Source organism: Balaenoptera ricei, chromosome 14, assembly GCF_028023285.1.
Source record: "Balaenoptera ricei isolate mBalRic1 chromosome 14, mBalRic1.hap2, whole genome shotgun sequence".
Taxonomy (NCBI): Eukaryota; Metazoa; Chordata; class Mammalia; order Artiodactyla; family Balaenopteridae; genus Balaenoptera; species Balaenoptera ricei.
This window is the reverse complement of record NC_082652.1, coordinates 78,440,866-78,462,218: the sequence shown is the minus strand read 5'-3', so window position 1 is coordinate 78,462,218 and position 21,353 is coordinate 78,440,866. Positions and strand designations below refer to the sequence as shown.

General features: G+C 37.1%; 1 protein-coding gene across 2 annotated transcripts in view; it reads left to right on the top strand.

Moving 5' to 3' along the window:
• Positions 1-20,171, top strand: part of LMAN1 (lectin, mannose binding 1) — a 29,227-nt gene extending 9,056 nt beyond the window's left edge. The window contains exons 6-13 of one of the 2 annotated variants that reach the window (XM_059894519.1): positions 2,455-2,578; positions 4,173-4,231; positions 4,644-4,776; positions 6,221-6,411; positions 6,540-6,610; positions 14,813-14,966; positions 16,549-16,670; positions 16,978-20,171. In XM_059894519.1, coding sequence (XP_059750502.1) covers positions 2,455-2,578; positions 4,173-4,231; positions 4,644-4,776; positions 6,221-6,411; positions 6,540-6,610; positions 14,813-14,966; positions 16,549-16,670; positions 16,978-17,014 — 891 coding nt within the window. In that variant the 3' untranslated portion in view covers positions 17,015-20,171. Of the gene's footprint in view, positions 1-2,454; positions 2,579-4,172; positions 4,232-4,643; positions 4,777-6,217; positions 6,412-6,539; positions 6,611-14,812; positions 14,967-16,548; positions 16,671-16,977 lie in introns of both variants that reach the window. The other variant, XM_059894518.1, reaches the window with a different exon arrangement.
• Positions 20,172-21,353: the final 1,182 nt, after the last annotated feature.

Genomic DNA, 21,353 nt, shown 5'->3' with positions numbered 1-21,353 from the left:
AGCCCTACCAGCAGCTCGCACAACAGTGATCCTGCAGAACCCCAAAAAGAGTTCCGTGGTCAGATGAGATTGGGGGGTCTGTGCATACAAGCACGTTAAAGACGCCGGGAAGTCCCGAAATAAAGACCCTTTATTAAACCCCTCATTCTTTAGGCTTACTGGGCCGTGGAATTCTCTTTTCACTTCGTATCTGTGAATGTCTATAGAGCCAGTGTTCTGAAGAATACATTTTAGAGAGACTTGGCAGGACATCTGGTTGTGACTTAACGGTCCTAGCCTTTGTGTGTGCTTGCTCCGTCTGCTGTCCCCTCCTGTAATACGCTCCCCTTTCCTCCCTACCTGGCAGAGTTGTGCTCATTCTTGAACATACTAGTTCAGGATCCCTTTCCATCAGATTTCCCAAACATCAGCTCGTAATGATCTGTCTCACTTAAACTCTAAGTGTTTTTTTTCCTCTGGTGCTTATTTGCCCTTTAAAATATGTCGTCTTGACTTGCTAGTTAGTTATGGTTTGTGTGTCTTTTCTCATCAGTGTGACTGTACACATCTCAGTGCAGGCACTTTACCCTGCCCTCCTCATAGTCCCTAATCCTGTGCCCGTGTTTAGTACTCAAGGAATGTTTGTTAAATGTACTTACATCTTTAGCTCCCAGTTGTTTGAGCTTTGGAGGGAAAAACAAAGTAAGGGGAAAAAGAAATGCTGTTAGTGGAGGAAATATGTCAAAACAAGGTATTATACACTTTTTTTTTTTTGGCCACGCCGTGTGGCATGCGGGATTCTTAGTTCCCCCGACCAGGGATCAAACCCACGCCCTCAGCAGTGAAAGCGTGGAGTCCTGACCACTGGACCGCCAGGGAATTCCAAAACAAGATTTTAAATACTGCAAGCATGGTATTTAACAACGGGTCGAAACTGTAAGATGAATAAGGGATGTTATCAGTAATCTCAAAGAAGCGTTACTGGTATTAATCAGTGGACATATTGTACCTGTACAGTCACAGCCCTAAGGTTCCTCCAAACTCATCGTGCAGTGAATATATTGTACCTTTTTTTTGTTTGTTTAAAGAATTAGAACTGGATAGTAAATACTCCTGATGGATTTTCAATTTCTTAGGGCTCAAGGAAAAAATATTGAACAGTTGAAAGTTCTTAGTATTAATTTTAGAATATGATTAACTTAACACTTCTTTTTTTTTAATCTCTCAAAGGCAAATGTCTTACTGATTGGCGATTTGAAAGACTGTAGGAGAATCAGTTGTACATGCTGTAAACTCAAATAGGAACATTACTGAGCAGAGGAAACAGAAATATTAATATTAGTCAACTAAATGGCAGGTGATTTTTTAAAAATTGGTAGGAGTTCCCATGTTGCCATCCTACATTATATAGAGATTAACCCTTCATATTGCCCTGTCCCTTACTCTTTTGCTAAAAATTTGGATCAAGTACTGTCACATTTTACCTGTATGGTTTTACCTTAACTGTCACTAACAAAACTTTTCATCTGGAAGTAATGATAGAAGTGCCCTTACTCTGGTGCCGTGTACCTACTCCCTTTGCTTCCACTGTATCTCAGTGGCTCTTCTTTACGGTGGGGCTAGTGGTTGGGTTGCTAGAAGTGAAAGGTATTGAAGAGGCCAGACCACTGCTTGACTGGGCTCATGAGAAGAATATTCATGTGCCAGGTGGATTCCTGTGCTTGCTTAGATTTCCAAAGTTTGTTTAAGACATGTAGGGTCATTATTTCAAAAATACATTCTGCAACGTAGAAGCTTATGTGTCTTTCTAGTTTTTTCATTTTCTGCCTTTTTTTGTCTATATGACTTGTTACTTTTGCTGACTCTCTGCTAACTTAGTACAGTCCAGTTACCCCCCTAATTTAATGAAGAGGAGCTCACTACTTGCTGAGGCAATCTGTTTAATTCTCCACTTGCTGTAGTAAAAATTGTCAATTTAACCTATTCGTTGTAGCTCTGTTACTGGAGTTTCAGACCAAGCCTGATCCCTCTTCTGTAGGAACCATTCAGAGAAAGTAATCATGGTTGGTTCCTTAAGTCTTCTCTAGAGAAGGTGAACCACATTCTATTTTAGAAAGATTTTCATGGAAAGTTATCCGATTTTTATTTTTAAGCCTTGACACACAGTAGGGCAAAAACCATTTTCTGAAGTGAACTATCTCATTGTATAATGATACCAAATAAGTGAGTTTATTTACTGGACAAGGGATTACAGCTTTTTAATTTTTTTTTATTTTCATTTTTTCTTCCAATTTTATTGAGATGTAATTGACATACAACACTGTAAGTTTAAGGTATACAGCATAATGATTTGAAGCTGATAGCTTTTTGGTGGTTATTAGACCAAATATAAAGATCAAATGGTCATAAACTGACTACTTGAGATTCATTTTACAAGATCTTTGTAAAAGCTATAGCTACAGTTTGTCTTTCTAGGTAATGATCAATAATGGCTTCACACCAGATAAAAATGATTATGAATTTTGCACCAAAGTGGAAAATATGATTATCCCTGCACAGGGGCATTTTGGAATATCTGCTGCAACTGGAGGTCTTGCAGGTAAAATCTTGGTATCTTTTAATATTGAAAGGTTGTGAATTGAATTTTATTGGGAATAATATATTTTGGAGATGGGTAGCGTTGTTTGCTTTTAACCTTTTAAGACTGGTTGTAACCTTCCATGATCTGTGGTGCCAGTCTTTTTGGTCTCTTGGGACTGCTGATTCTCTACTTACTTTCTGTGGGTTTACAGTTGGCTGGGGCTACGTGCAATTATGTAAATTAGACTGTCAGTTTGGGTGCGATATTTTATAGTGAAGGAGACATATTTAAAAGGTTAACTGCCAAGTGTTTTAGGATCCTGAGAGCTGTCACAGCACATTTAAATGAATTTGGTAGCCTGAGGAAATATTACTGGGGGCTAACCTTTAAAGAAGACGTACTTACCCTTTTTTTTCCATGAGTGGTGATAAATGAACTTATCATTGGATGTTAATACCATCTTGTGTTCATATTGTATAATATTTTTATTATTTTCAAATATGTGAATTTTTCCTTACAATAGAACAAGGAGGGAAGGAGAAAGGATAGATCATATTTACCCAATTTTTAGGTGACTTTGCCAAATCTTGGATTAAAGGGCTTTCTAAAGATCACATGGCCAATAAATCAGACCCAGGCAGGACTTGGTTTAGATTTCTGGCTCCTGGGTCCAGGGCTCTATTAACACTGCATGACTTCTCCTAATGTTACCTAACCTACACTATGGTATTACAATTTTCTCTTTAATCTGGCTACATATCTAGATCTCCATAAAAGTAGCAGAAAGCAAAGAGATTGCTGCAGTGGAAATTCATCTCTCTTGCTTTGTGGATGTGACACTAGCCAGGATGAGTATTGTAGTTCAATGTTATGAGGTTTGATCTGTTAGCTGTTTTTAGCTTAAACAGCTTGAAATTAATTTGATTTTTTAATACAATTTTAGGTGAAATAAAATCTGCTGTATGAGGGAAACAAATATAAATGATATATAGAAAAGTAATCATATTCTAATCGAGATGCTTTGGGAGTAACAGGAGATGCTATTAGTAATGCCAGGGCAACACAGATAAATCAGGACTGTCCCAGTAATCCAGGACAGAGCAGTGTCATGGTTAAAACAGGAAAGTAAGGCTGGGAGTGGTAAGCACTATAAGAAAGGTTCAGAGACAGATAGGAACAGGAAATACCTGAAGAACAGGATTTTGTCTCACTTGACTGGGACGCAGCGCATGAAGGAGATTTGTGGAAAAATAAAGGAGGATCTTGGTGCCAGAATTAGGAGTTGGGCTTGTTTTGACCCTTCATTTGTTTGTTCATTCCCTTATCAGACATTTATTAAACATCCATCATGTGTTAAACACAGCTAAATGTTCTGGTTTAGGATTTAAAAAAGTGAATTCTAACCTAGTTCTAATATAAGTCAGATGAATTTTTTCTCTAAGCTCACAGAGCACCGTTGCCTTTACCAAATTAGAGCAAATGTTTGTTATTTCCCTTATTGATTATTATTTTAAAGCAACAGATGTCTATAAAGTAAATTCACAACCATAAAAATAATCTATTACAGAACTTTTTCAGATTTTTTTTTTTTTTTTTTTTTTTTACTTTGTAGATGATCATGATGTCCTTTCTTTTCTGACTTTCCAATTGACTGAGCCTGGGAAAGAGCCAGTAAGTATACTCATTTTTTTCCAAAAGTTTATTTGTAGTTTAGTGGTACTGCCTCGTAGCTGAAAACTCGAGAAGACTGACTTAGGTTTGGATCTTGTTTCTGCCAGTTATTGCCATTATGACCTGGTACAAGTTACTTAACCTCTGTAACGCTCCATGTCTTCACTGGTAAAACTGAGAGGTTTGTACTGGCCACCTTAACGTTGTAGACGTTAAAGACAGTGCCCTCTGGCAAGCAGTCAATAAGTGGTAGTGGCTATTTTTATTTTTTGTTGTAATATTAGTAGCAAGAGTAAATTAACCTTTCAACTGGTGGTAGAGTAGTTAAAATGAGAAAAAGAACATATATTGAGGTTTATTATTTTCTTACTTTTTAATTTTTTTAATGATCTGTTCTTAAACTCCAAAAAAGCCTACACCAGATAAAGAAATTTCTGAAAAAGAAAAAGAAAAGTACCAGGAGGAATTTGAGCACTTTCAACAGGAGTTGGATAAAAAAAAGGAGGAATTCCAGAAGGAGCACCCTGACCTTCAAGGGCAGCCTGGTGAGTTGGAGCAGAGCTGTCCGCCGCTGCAGCAATGGTTGTGGCGCTTACATGTCACCCGGCACTTCATCCTTTTTATCTTTGCTCTCTGATCTGGCACGTTCCAAGCAATTTCGGGAAATAATTTTTAAACAAATCTTCAGTCTTTAAAGGGCTCAGAGATTGATGTTTTTACGGGGAAGAGTATCGCTTAGTGAAGTGTGCAGTCAGGAGTATCTGGGTGATGTGAACAGTGAACCGTTGGAGTGTAAGCTCTGTGAGTGTAGTGGTCTTTGTTTGCTGTGTTTACTTCTGTGTCCCCTAAGCCTAAAAAAACAACAGCAGTGCTGACGTAGTAGTTGAGACTCAGTAAATATTTGTTGAATGAAATCGTCCAAGGTTTATTTCTTTCCTTTTAGTGACACACAATTACCTTAGTAATATAGAGCTAATACTTGAAAACTATCAAGACTTGCAAGAGTAACGTGAAGTAATTATCTACTCCTCTTACTACTCAACAGAATTCTGGACATTAAAGGTTGAAAATTTTTAAATATTAGTCTAAGCTAATGTAATTAAGAACTTACATGGGCTACATGTCAAAAACAAAACAAGATAAGGCCAAATAGAGGGACTGTATATAATCTGCTAACTTTTATGATCTCGGTTCCCTATCAGCACAAGTGATGAAGGCTATATTTAATAAAGCCTGGGGCTACCTTTTGAACTAAGTAGTGTGTTAATATAAATGATTAACAGTGTGATTCAGATTTAATGAAGATAAAAATGAAAGGTAAGTTTTATTTTTTCCTTGGATTTGTTTTAAACATCACATATGATTTGTGAATATATCCTGAAGCTTATTGTAGTAAGTGTTTGAATGAAACGATCTGATTTCAGCATGGTCAGGAATAAAAGGAAAATCAGCTGTTCTCAACTCCATTTCTTAATCTTTTATGGAAGTAAAATGCATAAATTTTAAGAGAATAGTTTGATGAATTTTGACAAATGTGTATACCCCTTTAACCATCACTCAGATCAGTGTATAGAATATTTTTATCACCCCAGAAAGTTCCCTTATACCTCTTTCAAGTCAGCCCCGTTCCAGAGGCAACCACTATTCTGATTTCTATTAAGAAATTAGATTAGTTCTGCCTGCCCCTGTAAATAGAATCACACAGTCTATTTAAAAGAGAAAATAATTTTTAGGTGAAAAAATTCAGACCTAATTTATAATTAGTATTCAACCACCAGAGATGGTGAAAACAATTAGTAATGTAATCACGATTGAATTAACTACATGCATGTTTAACACATAACACTGTGTTGTGGGAAGATCATAACACTGTGTTGATGATGCTCTTATTCTAGTATATGTTAGTGCTTTGGTCACTTACAGTAGTTTGAAAACTGTCTGTGTGTAGGTGATTCTAATAATTTTGATTTGTAATTTCCATTTCAGCAGATGAATTATTTGAGAGTGTAGGAGACCGTGAGCTGAGACAAATCTTTGAAGGACAGAATCGTATTCATCTTGAAATCAAGCAGCTGAACCGACAGTTAGATATGATTCTTGATGAGCAGAGAAGGTATGTCTCTTCCTTGACGGAGGAGATCTCTAAAAGAGGAGCAGGAGTCCCAGGGCAGCATGGACAGGTGAGCTTTCAAAATATGCAGATATGCCTTAGTTAACCTTTGATGGAGGAGAGGTGGAAAAGAAAAGTTGTATGTTCTATAGAATGGGGATTATTGAGCTGGCTGGCCATCTTTTGTTTTTTCTCCAGACCACTCAACAAGAACTGGATACTGTTGTGAACACTCAGCATGAGATTCTGAGACAAGTAAATGAAATGAAGTAAGTATACAAAAGTAATGTCTGAGTATTACGTGATACCTTTGTCCTAAATTCATGACTTCTCTAGATATGCAAGCACATTATTGTCGTAAGACTGCAGCATGAGTAAGAATCATGTTCTAGATTATTTTGTAAATAGGGGAATGTAAAGTATACGGGGACTTTTGATATTTAGGAAACCTGTCTAAATTTTTTATTTGTTCCAAGCTAGAAAAGGAAAAAATGCTTTAGCATCTTTAAAAAAAAAAAAATAGGTTTTGTCACAGTTGTTTGACAGCATTTGTGCATTTCTAAAATATAAAAAGAATATGGGTAATACATAACAATCCTAGGAAAAATAACTGGAGGAATAAGCATGCATAGTACTACAGGTCTGTAGAACAAACATACCTGATGCCGGAACTTCTTTTTGATGGAATGAAACCATTTTGAAGGAAATATGCTATGTGTGACTACCTCTTTTTCATCCTGTGTTGTACCCTAAGAGAGCCTGGGCAAAGGGTAGCTGCAGAGAGGAGACACTGTGTCCTTGGAACACTGAATGATAGGTCTTTAAAAAGGATTCACTTATCAGATAATTAGCATTCAATGCCTGAAGCAGAGAAACAGCCAGACATGTCACATGTCATAAGCTAATACGTTAGGGCACTGCCCCAGCCAGTACAGCCCTTGACAAACTAGAATGTTAAGGTGAGTTCTTTAGGACTGGAAAATTAAACCGAATGAGGTTAAACAGAAGGTGATAACATTTAACACCTAGAGATTAAAGGCAGCCTAACTTGTAACTGCAAATTTGTATTTCTTTCAGTTGTACTGTTTGGCATTTTTAAAAAAATCTTCAAGTTTTTTAAACTCATGATTAAAATATTTATGATGTTAAATGAATAGTTAAACTGTTTTAGAAACAGACCAGATCAATATAACATTTAAAAAAATATATTGATCTAATTTTAGACTTCAGATATTGCAAAAAAAAAAAATAAGGACATATCCCTCATATATCCCACGTATCCCTCACTTATCTTCCCCCCGATGTTAACATCTTACATAACCACAGTACAATTGTCAGAACGGAGAAATTAACATTGGTACAGTACTATTAACTAAACTAATGATCTTACTCAAATTTCGCCAGTTTTCTACCAGTGCCTTTTTCATTCTAAGATCCTACCCAGGATTGCACATTGCATTTAGTTATTTCTCATGACTTCTGCAGTCTGAGATAGTTCATCTTTCCTTGTCTTTCATGACCATGGCAATTTTCAAGAGCATTGATTAATTAATTGGACCAATTTGGTTCCTCAGTTTGGGTTTGTCTGGTATTTACTCATGATTGGATGGAGGTTCTGCATTTTTGACAAGAATACAACAGTGCGTCATGTTCATGATGTGGGTGTGTCTTATTACTGGTGATGTTGGCTGTGATCGCTTGGATATTGTTGTTTCTTCCCAGTTTCTCTACTTTAAAGTTACTATCCTTCCCTTGGTGGTTAATAAATATTTGGGGAAAGATACTTTGAGTCTTTGTAAATATCCTGTTTCACTTTAACCTTTGGCTCACTAATTTTAGCATCCATTGATGTTTTATCTGAAACAAGAATGTGGTGTTTACCAAACGCTGGTTTTTCTATTTCCATCATTCCTTCTATATCTATTTACTGGCATTCTATAAGGACCACTACTCCTTCTCCCCCATTTATTTACTTAATGTATTTATATCAGTGTGGACTCATGGATTATTTATTCTGTGGGTTATAATCCTGTACTATCATTATTTATTTTGTTGTTCAAATTGTTCCAGCTCTGGTCGTTAGGAACTCCTTCAGGTTGGCTTCTGTGTTCTTTCAACAAACCCCCATCTTTATTAAGTATTTCTTTACTCTCTGGTACTGTAATATGTTTCAAGCTCATCTTGTATTTTCTGTGCCCGAGCTCTAGAATCAACCACTTCTCAGTGAGCCCTGGTTCCTTTTATTGGAGAAAAGTATTTAGAAACCAAGATCTGGGCACTAGGTGTGCTCATTACTACTGGGGTGCCATTGCTTCTAGGCCCTCTCAGTGGGCAGGTCTAGGGAATATGTGAATGTATACTAATCCACACATATTTTTGTATCCCTTACTCTACATTTGTATTAAAAAAAAAACACGAGATTATACAGATACTTTGGATTTTGGTTGGACTGGACTGAACTGAAAACTGAAGGGCTGATTTTAGCCTTCCTCCTTTCCCTATTTGAAAATTCTTTCTCCAGTAGGGAGAAACCTGGTTCTTATCTCTAATGTATTTACTTATTGGTATAGTTTTAGTGTGTGCATAAAGTATACATAAAGTGGTTTCAAATTATTAAGCCATATCCCTATGAGAAACACATATAGTGATGGATTTATGTAAAGCTCCTTTTGCCTCTAGCCTTACAGTATCTAGTCCAGACACTATTTTCCAGGTAGTTAGTTTAGTTCTTTTCTTCCCCACTCTCTTCAGTATGGTTATGATATTCATTTGTAACACAGTTAGGTTTTTTGTTAGTGTTTGCATTTCTCCTACATCCTGGTTGATTTTAATTGTTTATATTTTGGGTATACGAAGGGTATGTGAATGCTATGGTTCTAGGAGCCAGAATATATTTATTGAGGTATCACTTCCTCTTCATCACTGCTGCCCCACTTCCGTTCTCTCCTTCTTTCTAGCTGTTTCCCATCCACCCCCTGTTGGTAACTCATCCCATTAATTTCTGGTTTGTTCTTCCTATATTTCTTCTCCACATATGTATTTTCTTAGCTCTCCTTCTTTCTGATGTAAATGGTAGCATGCTTGAGATACTGTTTTGTGCTTGTTTTACTTAAGAGTAATACTAGAACATCTTAAGATTCAGTTAGTGGTTAGCAAAGCCTAGCCATCCAGTTGTATTATCCATGCAAACACTTACTTAGGGTAGTTAGCAATCCATGTAAATTCCCCCTTATTAATGAAGGACAAATGTCATGCATGCAATAAGTTAATGTAAAAACTGAACTCAAATTTCTGAATTTGTCCTCTAAAGCTTTTTCTTCTGAATAAGCTTCAGAAAAAAATGCAAAGAGATAGGAAATATTTGCCTTTTATAGAGAGGGTGGTTTGTGTCTTTATGGATTTCCACGCTCTTAGGGGATCATGGAATTTTTTTTAGCAGAAGCATGTAGTTCAGTTGTCTCCAGTTTACAGAAAGAGGGGAGAAGGCTCTGAATGATAAAAGATCATGATATGAAAACAGAACTAGTTCTCATTATCTCTGTACTCTCAGGTGCTATTTTTAGCATACCATAAGTCCTTGCCAATTTTTATTTAATTATAGAAAATTTTAAACATACAGAAAAGTTGAGGCTAACAGAAGGGCCTTCTCTCACATCCCCATCACCCAGTCCAGCGGTTACTAATAACCAGATTTTGTCTGCCTGAGCCATTCATTATAAAGTGCCTCCATGAGCCTAAGTTTTAGCCAGTGATGGCCGTAGCCTAAATCCATCATTTCATTAGAGGTGAAGAAGGATGACACTCTTATTCTAAAATTCCCTCTCCATTTAAAAAGAATTTATCTGATTACTTACTTGTTATCCTGAAATAGTTCAGGAAAGGCAGGATAAACACTTGATTCTTTTTTATCATTTTTTAGAATAACGAGTTGGTCCCCTGGCAGTGTCCAAGGTTAAATGATGAGATAGTGAGAGGTGATGTTTGTTTGATTGTTTTTCAACTCGTGGAGTTGAACATATTTTGCTGTTTTACATTAGTCTTTATAATTGATGTTCAGATTGTTTCGTCTTTGGGCGCTAGCTGTCCCTACAGGTTAGCTTCTGCATCCTTTTGATGCAACCGCAGTAGTCTTTGGTAGCTTCCTTCCTTTCAGGTGTAAGACTTCCCAGGCTCCTCTTGTATATTTCTGTCCCACACGTGTCACAGGCATCTTTCTTTGGAGCCCTGGTCTTTTAGTGAGAAATGGTCTGTAAAGACAGTGTCGTGCTTGATGCTGCTGCATTGCCATTGCTTCTGGGCCTTTTCCGTGGACAGAGTCACTAATGTTCTTTGAACTTTGCTATCATTATGTGTTGGCTGTGTTGTTAATTGGCTGTAATTTTTTTAATAAGTTCTTTCTGGTGAGCAGGCAGCATTTAGCATTTCATGTTTACCTTTACCTACATTTTTGAGTACCTATTGCATTCTGGGTACTGTGCTAGGCATTTTTACATGAATATTTTCACATATTCTTCTGGGATCTCGCTCTTAATTTTCATCTTCTGTACCTTCAGCCTGTCCCTGTAATATAATATTTAAGCTATTTAGTGATCTTTATTCATTCTGTATCTTCGCTACTCTCATTCAACATCTTCACCACTCTCTTCAAGCCCCATAACTCAGCCTGCCATTGATATTCTTCCTGGGAGATGACATTGTCTCGTCCTTCGCCTCCTCTTTGTGCTGCACCCTCCCTCCCCGCACTTGCCTCCATCTGCACAGCTGTTGCCCAGGCCAGTCCTTAGCCCTGGATCCTATTCCTTCTACTTCTCTGACCCTTGCGCTTTAGTGATCCTTTCTCTGTCTTCTCCCTTTAACTTACACCTCATACAAAAGGGCTTGCTCTTCCGTTATTGAAAACTAATCAAAACAAAACGAACCTTTAATTGACACTTTCTATTATTTTTACTATTGCTTCTCTTTTTCCTTCCTTTTTAGTGAGTTTCTAAAAAAGTAGACCAAACTGCCTGTCTTCGCTTCCAAACCACTGTAATTTGTCCTGAAAGCACCAAACTGTTCTTTCTGCAGTCAGTGGTGCCCTGTAATGAATACCTTTCCGTCCTCATCCTGCTGGACTTTCTGTAGAAATTGACACCTTTCCCACTCCCTCTATCTTGAGACATTTTTTTTTCCAAGGCTTCTAGCATACCACTCACTCTTGATGTTCTTGGCCTCTGCTTCTTCTTAGTTTTCTTCATTTGTTGGTCATCCTTCCATTATTCCTTAAAAGGCATTTTTTCTCTAGTGTTCTCTCCAGCCCTCTTCACTTGACCTATTCCCTAAGCTACATATGCCCTCCTTCCGTCACAATCCCATCCTCATAGAACCCTCCTTTATCCTTTAACACTCAGCTCTGGGTGCCCAGCTAAGTTAAATGCATCTTCATAGAACTCTAGATGTGCCTCTATCACATTGCTCTCCTGCTAGTCTATTAGTCTCAGCAGGGCAGGAATTATATTTTTCTTGCACAGTTTATATCCCTAAAAATTGCCTGGCTCGTAACATGTAGCAAATAAACGTTAGCAGAATCAACAGGCAAATGAATGAATGATGACTCAATCTTTGTGTATTAAAAAGACATTTATGTATCTGTAAGCAAGTTCATGCTCTGGGAAGCAATATTTTAAAATGCAGATATGTGAGAAGGTTGTATATTCTGGGATGCTTTATTCTTGGTAAGTATTTTAGAGATAGTAAAATATAATTCTTAATTTGGGTTTAAGTGGAAAAGCTTAGACTCACATGAATTTCCTTGAGCATGTATGCCATTCAAAGAAGTTTTAATCAAGACATGTCATTTATTCAGAAAGCACTTGAGATATTTTGTAGCAGGTTTTTAACTCTTCATTGCTCGTATAACTCAAGTAGAATTTTTGAAGATTTTTTATTATACTTAACATTCAGCCTGACCTACTCTGTTATTTCTAAGTAATTTTAATATTTGAGTTTCTTTTTTTTGTTGTTTTCTTCTAGCAAAGCTTTTATTGATAAATTTATTTATTTTTGACTGTGTTGGGTCTTCGTTGCTGCTCATGGGCTTTCTCTCGTTGCAGCGAGCGGGGGCTACTCTTTGTTGCGGTGCACAGGCTTCTCATTGCGGTGGCTTCTCTTGTTGCGGAGCACAGGCTGTAGGCGCGCAGGCTTCAGTAGTTGTGGCACGTGGGCTCAGTAGTTGTGGCTCGCAGGCTCTAGAGCACAGGCTCAGTAGTTGTGGCACACGGGCTTAGTTACTCCGCGGCGTGTGGGATCTTCCCAGACCAGGGCTTGAACCCATGTCTCCTGCATTGACAGGCAGATTCTTAACCACTGCGCCACCAGGGCAGTACAACTTTTACTGATACTTTTTAAACTAAATTTTACTTCAAGGAAATAAGTTAGATAACTTATTTATTCATCCAAATTGCACTGTAACTGTTGAAGGCTGTCAGAAAATCAGAGACATTCCTGTTCTCGGATAACTTATGCTCTATGAGGGAGAAAACCCATATACAGTATTCCCTCCATATCCATGGGATTGGTTCCAGGGCCCTGCAGATACCAAAATCCAGGGATACTCAATTCCCTTATATAAAATGGTATAGTATTTGCTTATTACCTCCTGTATACTTTAAACCATCTCTTGATTGCCTATAATACCTCATACAACATATTGCTCTGTAAATAGCTGTAAGTACAATGTAAATAGTTGTCTGTGTGGCAAATTCAAGTTTTGCTTTTGAGAACTTTCTGGAATTTTTTTTTCTGAATATTTTTGATCTATGGTTGGTTGAATCCGTGGATGTGGAAACCACAGAAAAGGAGGGCTGACTGTATACAGATACAAAGGAGAAAAGTATGTGTGATGTTTAGGGAATGGTTGCATTTGACAAGGAAGCCTTCAGGGAGAGGAAAGTATAGGGGAAAGGCAGTAGTTTGAACTGGCCCTTCCATTTTAGACCCTCCCTCTTGGAGGGAAGGGTCAGGACTAGAAGAAGCATCCCAGACACAGAGGCTTTATGTGAAGGATATTCTCAGGGAACATGAGGAGCCAAGACGGGTGAAAGGGAACAGTAATATTTTCAGGTAAATTGAAATTCAGATATGTTCCTTTCTTTCTTAATAAATAGCCCTGTTACGTTTCTGCCATTATTTAAAAAAAAAAAAAAATTGTAGTCTCTTACACTATCATGCTTACAGACTCATATCCAAATGGCATACTCAGTGGTAGAGCTCTTTCTCTTACATCTGAATAGTGGAATCACATCTTACATGGGGATTATATTCTGAAGTCAGAGTGTAAGGTAAAATGTATAAAGTCAGAATTACCCTTCAAAAAAGATACCGTGGTGGAGACTACCACACCATTGCTCAGTATGCCAAACAACCAGTTTTTCCTTCATATCTGTAACAGATAGATGTTCTTTAGTTGGTGTCTGGTTGAAGCACTAGGTTTGTATATAGGGGACATCTGATAGAACTGTAAAGAGAAATTGAATTATTGATACATTTGTCTTATGAGTCCCTGAGACCGCCTCTAGGTTCTGTGGTCTTCTAGAAGTGCTTACCGAACTCAGAAAAGCTGCTGTACTCACAGTCATGGTTTATTGCAATGAAAGGATATATAATAAAATCAGCAAAGAAAGAAGGTGCATACAGTGGAGTTAAGGAGAAACCAGGCACAAACTTTCAGTTGTTCCCTCCCAGTGGAGTCACACGGACAGTGTTTATTCCTCTCAGCAGTGATGCGTGACAACATGTGCAGAGTGTCGCCAACCAAGGAAATTCACCCAAGCCTTGGTGTCGGGGTTTTTTATTAGGGGTCAGTCACATAGGCATGGAGCACCCACATGACTGACCTTAACTACTCAATCTTCAGTCCCCCTAGAGGTCAGACTGGTACTGCAGCCTAAGGCCCCAGGCAAACAAACATAAATCATATTGTTGGCCTGGCCCAAGGCCCCAGGTAGACAAAGACACTCTTAACAGGCAGGATATTCCAGGGGCATAGAGATTATCTCCCAGGGGCTAGTCATGGGCCAGGTCTGAAAACCTTTGGAATGTGCGGGGTTTGGGCAGCCCAGGCCTGGTGGGTTAATCCTTTACTGCACAACATTAAACACTTAGAAAGATTTAAGCTCATTAAGAGTATCATCCATTATGTTAATCAGTAGCCATTTATAATATTGGTTTTAAAAACAAATTATTTAGTAGTATTCTCTGTGGTTAGACAACCTTTAGTGAAAGATAAAGGCATAATATTCTAATTTTTATAAATTATTTTCTAATCTTGAAGACAGTTTTTTAAAATACTTATTTTGTTTCTGGGGTTTTTTTCTTTGTTTTTTTAAATGATCTGATGCATTGGGCTTAGAAATATATCTAACCATTTGAAATCTCTGACTGTAAAAATCATCTTTCTAGTGATTCCATTGTAAAAGGATTTTCTATTTCAGGAATTCCGTGAGTGAAACTGTCAGACTGGTCAGTGGCATACAGCATCCTGGGTCTGCAGGGGGCGTTTATGAGACAAGCCAGCACTTCAGCGACATCAAAGAGCACCTCCACATAGTGAAGCGGGACATAGATAACTTAGTGCAGCGAAATTTGGTGAGCTCTCTTTTCTTCTGCTTTATGATTATCACAGTCTTCTTTTGGAAAGGAAAACCACATATTCTGCTGAAAACGTTTTAACTTTTAAATTAATGCCAGTGCTCCTTCTTAATATTCAAGGTAGAATTACTCCATATGATTCAAATGTCTACATGTTCCACATCATGCTTCCATAGCCTATTGAATAGAATTTTTTAAAAAATAAATTGCTATTCCAGTTAGTGGAATCATCACAATCTCAGACTTCTTTTGTTCTAGGTTCTTTTCTATAAGTTCTCTTTTAAAAACATGTCTCTTGTTATCAGTAATGATACCTTTAAACGGCTCTGAACAAGGTAAATGTCTCTTGACACACCCATTTGTTAGACAGACGGGCACTGGGTAATTCATATTTCTCTGTCTAGGCTGTTCAGGAAGCGCAGATCTAAAACTGGCTGACTGATAGCAGCTTTCTTTAGGCAAGATTTTTCTTTTTTTCCAGCTACTTTCTTGTCTTACTTGGTTCATTTTTTTAAGTTTTGTTTTATTTTGTTTTATTTACTTTATTAGGTCTTTTTTTTAGTGTAAGTCCCATCTACATTTTTGGAGATAGGCAATAAGTATTAAAAATAGGTAGCATATTTTTGAAGTTTAACATGCATAAGAGATATTATTTAGAAGACAGATCCCTGGAACTTTTAAGTTTTTAAGCTTTTCCCTAACTTATTTACTGGCTTTGAAAACCCTTATAAAATTTACAAATGTTTGTAGCATTTGCCTCTTCCCTTCCAATTTTTCAAATATAGCTTAATAGTTTTCTTATTGACCATTTTACCTCCCATCCAAAGCATTGTCATCTATTCCCTTAGTTCTGTTTGAGTTTATTTCCCCCCAACTTTTGCCTTTGTTGCAACGGCCAAGTTGATGCTGTGGGTAGTATATATCAATACATAGTGAAGACCTTTGTCCCATAGGTGTGAGCATATTGAGAACAACTAACCTTAGAAGCCATTCTGTCTGGATACCTTGATGAAATCTTTGTCCCTAGTATTTAATTACTTGCTTATAATAGAATGAATAATCATGGAAATAGGAAAAGAAACATTTTCCAAAATACTAATTAGTGTTGTTGAATGTTAGGAGATTGGGGTGGATGAGAGCTGAGAAAAGGCCGTTATCTCTGTCAGGTAGTTCATTGGTAGGGCAACCGTGTAATTGTCTGAAATAGAACACCTTGGAGAGTGAGGATGCCGCCGTTAATAATTACTCTAGTACAGCAAGTATAAACTGGGGGTGTCAGGGAAGTGGTGATCTGTGACCTTCAAGGACACTAAAATCATTGTCACTGTGATGAAGGCAGAAGCCAGACAGCAATGAGTTAGTGACGGGACAGTGAAAGAGTGGAGGCCTTCCCACATCGCCTGCTCTTTCAAAAAGTTTGTTGGTGAAAGTTAAGAGGGTGGAAGGCAATTATGAGATGAATTAATGAAAATACTTGAGTTTATACAGTAAACCATGAGTTTTATAAAGATTTCACATTTATTTCCTTTTCTAAAATACTGATTTGACTAATTGTAATAGAAAGTTCTTTGCCTTATAGCCATCAAATGAAAGACTGAAATGCCCAGAACTACCGCCATTTCCATCGTGTTTATCTACGGTGCACTTTGTTATATTTGTAGTGGTACAAACGGTGTTATTCATTGGTTATATCATGTATAGGTAAGTCTCTAAAATTTGACCCAACATTTTTCTGTATTTATTTAACTTGAGATATTCAATAAAGTTATCAAGGTCCATAATAGAACTTTCAATACCTATAAAATTAGGTTCATACAAAGCGAATATTATGTCTAGTCTATTTCAGTTCACACAGGAGTACACGTATAGGACATATGTTTATCTTCATGTATTTCATACTTCAAAAGGCATTTTTAATTTTAAGCAATCCTGTTTCATTCCAATGTAAAGTATATAGAACTTCTTTCAGTTTGTTTTGTTTTTTTTTTTTTGTTCTCTTTTTCCGTAGGACTCAGCAAGAAGCAGCTGCCAAAAAATTCTTTTGACCACCATTTTCATATGTGTACATCATGTATGTATGTACAAAATGTCTTTTTGAGGGAATTTAAGTATTTAAATTGCTTCGTAGTCTAAATTATTAAATTTTGTATAAAATAACTGTTTAAACATTGACTTGAATAAGAATAAACCTTAAAGACAACCATATGTAAATTTGTGCATAGTACATAAATCTATTTAAATTTCAGTGAATTTCCGGCCAGTAGAATACAGCCACTGAACAGAATATTGATAAATCAGAGGGTAAATAACAGAAAGGGGGCACCCCCATATATGAAAATTACCCCTAAGTCTCTGATGTTGGAGGTTTCTATCTTTAGCGTAAACACCCTTGCCCTCTTGCCCCCCGCCAAAATATGAGGTCTGAGAGCTACCCATCATGTTTATTTTGTAACCAAAGCCTTTTTTTAGAGGCCAGAATTTCCTACTCGAAGACTCAGTCCTGCAGTCCTTGAGTCTAATACAGCTCCCTTTAAAATCAAAGAATATTTTGTCTGAGAGTGTTAGGATCTGGATAATAGGCTTCAGAATGTTTATTGAAGTATTTTTTCCCTTCTGATTATCAATGATATATTTCACTTTTAAAGGAAATTGGAGGGGAGAATTAAGAGCTGCTCTTTGCCTGAAAAACCATTTAGGTGACAACATTCCTCTGATAATGGTTTTTATGGGTATTTTACCTGGTGATGTGTTCATTTCATGATTGCTCATATTCTTGAATGTCTATGTTCCAACAGTGTCAGTTCAATATTATGAAAATTACTCTGCGTTTATATCTCTAAATTCAACTCAGATTGCATGTCCTGAGTATATTTTAAGGTCATAAAAACTACCACTGCATTCTGATTTACATCACTCCATGCAACCTGGCGTTCGTGCTGCTGCATATTTGTGGAAATCAAGAAGGCAGTAGTAGAAGCAGTGTTAAAGTTTTTGAAGGCAAAATTTGAAAAATAGTGTTAGTACTTCTGATGTCTTTCTTTTAATGCCAGAACTAAGGATATTGTGAAGCACTTGTTAGTAAGTTAACTTTGAAATGTCAGGCTGGAAGGGGTTTGTTGTACACAGTTCTAGGTATAGTAGAAACAATCTGTAAATGACATTTCATTTTGTTTTCACGACTGATGTAGACTTCAAAATACTCTTTTACTTTACCTCTTCTGGCTAGCTAAAACGATACCTTTCATTTGTCACAGAATCGAAAATAGTACCGTTTTGTAAACAGCACTATTTAATTCTTCACAGCCTTCATAAATTTGCTCTTAGTTGTCATTTACAGACTGGACTAACTGCCGAAAATCCATACAAAGGCTCTAAAGAACTCTGCATTATAGCAATACCTAACTAGCACTACATATGCAAACGGTCCCAGCACGGCTTTTTTACAGTAGCGTTTATCCTGGAACGCTGAACAAGAACATTCTAAAGATCACTCTCCTACCGACAGCCACTCCAACACAGAACTGCTTTGCTAGCATTTTTCCTTGTAGTGTTAGCATTTTGAAATTCATATTTCAGAGACATCATCATCACAGAATTTACTCTTATTCCATGAAAAAAAAAAAATTAATACCTTCAGAAGAATGTTTCAGTTGTAGACTATGAGACTTGGAAATCCTCTTGAGATAAAAGGTTGCAAAATATCCAGTATTATAAAATCCATGGTCACGTGTGCCTGAACTTAAAGAAATGTTAGACCTATGCAGTATACATTTTCCAGGCTAAAATTCAAGAGGAATCATTCTGATCATTCCTAACACAAGCGAAGACAGCTAGGACAGAAGAGTATGAGCATGAACCTTCTTTTCTTTCGTACTGATTGAATTTGCTGAAAATCACTCAGTAAATCGGTTCATACAAGTTACCGTATTATTGGAAATTTGGTTTATTTTCCTCAAAATCGTCAACTTTAAGTAGCTCATTTCTGTAGAAAAATGTTTGCTCTATGGAAAAATCAGTCACTGCCAGGATTCTTTCATTTCTATACTATTTTATATAATTGAATTTAACTTCTCTCACACCAGCAAGTATTTTACAGGTGCCTTGGATTAAAACAAAATTGATTTTACAATTTTAGTGTAAGTCTTTGTGCTTATGCCACTTTAAAAAAGAAATGCAATTATAGTCAATATAATGGTTAATACTCTTATTTAATGTACCTCTTTGTGTTCTAATTGTTTGAATGTTTTATTCAGTTTGAAACTCTATGAGGCCACAATATTTTGTTATGTGTTAAAGGGATAATAGTGTTTCTCAGAGTGTGGTCTGTGGTCCATCTGGATCCTGGAGTGCTTGTTTAGAACACTGATTCCAGGGCTCAGCTCCAGACCACCTGAAGCAGAACTTGGGTGGGGGCTTCAGAACATCAGTCTTCAGCAGGCGCCTCAGGTGATTCTGAGCGCTGCTGTTGAGAAGCACTAAGATGGGGCGTGAACAGAATCAGTCTCTTGTTAACTTCAAAGCTGAGCTGAGAGCTGATGATACAACGTTTTCATTGTCAATGACATTAGCAAATGTGCACTGATTCTCTTATACTTACAGTTTTTTACTTAATGTTCTTTTTACTAAAACTCTTGGTTTATTAGCAATTACAAACTAAACCCAGATTGCTGCTTGTAGCTCTTGGTACTTTGGTTGACAGCTCTTAAACGTACAAAAGCATCTTCAGATCATGGTCAAGCCATGAAAACCCCCATCTTCAAGATGGCCTGCTAAAGCTTTTTGCTTTCCTGATTGTGATTTTTGTGACATTTTATCTCAGACAGTTGTACTTTTTGATAACTTGGGGAAAACAAAAATTACTTGAATAAGAGATTGCCTGACCCGCTGCATTGCAGAGATACAATCTTTGTAAAGAACATAAGTGACAGTTGTGAATATTAAGATGTGATTATCTTTTCCTGTCCATGTGCTTATCGCAGGGGGTAGTGAACAAATGGGTATATTGGGGATTTTTTAATTTATAAGATCTAATGTAAAATCACCACTTGCAACTTTTTAGATCTGTATGTTGCCTGTTTAATATATTTCTTTTAAAGTTTAAAAGGGTTTTCTATCCACTGTTAATTTCAATTGGATAACATTTTGTCAAGTGTTTTTTTCTGATTGTTAATTTGATGCTAGCTGGAATTCAAGAAATGACATTGACCTTATTCAAATAAAGAAATATTTTAGTAAATTTACTTTTTTCCTTCATTGGTCTCGGGTAATAAGTAGTTATTTATTTCCCAAGTAGGCCCCGATTTGTGATAGTATTTCATGTGTCACGTGCTTTGCGTTCTGCCCTAGGTGGCCTACCACCTGCAGAGTCAATACGTGGAAGCGGAAGAAGAGAATAAGAAATGATAATGGATCAATGCTTACCCTTGCTGGTAATGAAAAACACAAAATAATTAAAACAACGTATTTGATGTTTTCATCTTTAATAACCAAATACTGGTAATAGTGTGGCTAAGCTGGAACTTTTAGTCATTACTAATGGCAGTTTTTTAAAAATCTTTTCCTCTTTTTGGCAAGCACCATTCAACCAAGTAATTCCAATTCTGAGAGTCCATGTGGTATAAAAAGGAAAGAGTAGAGCTTTAGCGTCAAACAAATCAGAGTTTAAATCTTGATTTTGCCACTTACTAAAGATGACCTTCAGTTTCCTCATAATACTTCTGTCTCAGGGTTGGTAGCTTTGTAAAAGATGGTCTTTATAAAGTGGTTTCAGAAAATGGAAACTAATGTAATGGACCCTTGTGCTATAAGTCCACAGAAAATAGTGAGTAATGTAAAATTAAAGAATTAAATTAGATAGGTTTGAAAGAAATCAGAGGAAACTTAAAGCCTGATCAGTGAGCCTTCTGGCGGGGGGTGGGGGGTGCTGGGGACATGGCCATAGTAAAGATTTGGGTTTTTGTTCAAGTATGATGAGAAGCCTTTGGAGGGGTAACACCTAGTTGTCCCGTTTCACCTGGGGTATTTATTTTCCCTCTCTGGAGGATTCCACACACAGCAAATAGTTGGTGAATGTCCAAGTGGAAAGGCCATTGTAATAAATTGAGGAATAAAAAGTTTTTAAAGACGATCCCATTTCCAATGGAATTATCTTTTGGGAAGACAATGAAAGATTTGATTTCATAAAGCACCACCAGGGAGTATTCATTTGTCACACTGATGTAGTTACCACGTAAGAGTTTCTGTGATGCTTGACACCCACCCCTCCTCCCAGCCTCCCCCCGTCCCACACACACAGACAGACAGAAGAGGACTGGACAAGGAGAGGCTGCTTCACCAACTGGCTTTGGAGTTTAGAATTGAGACCCTCACCATTCATAATATTTC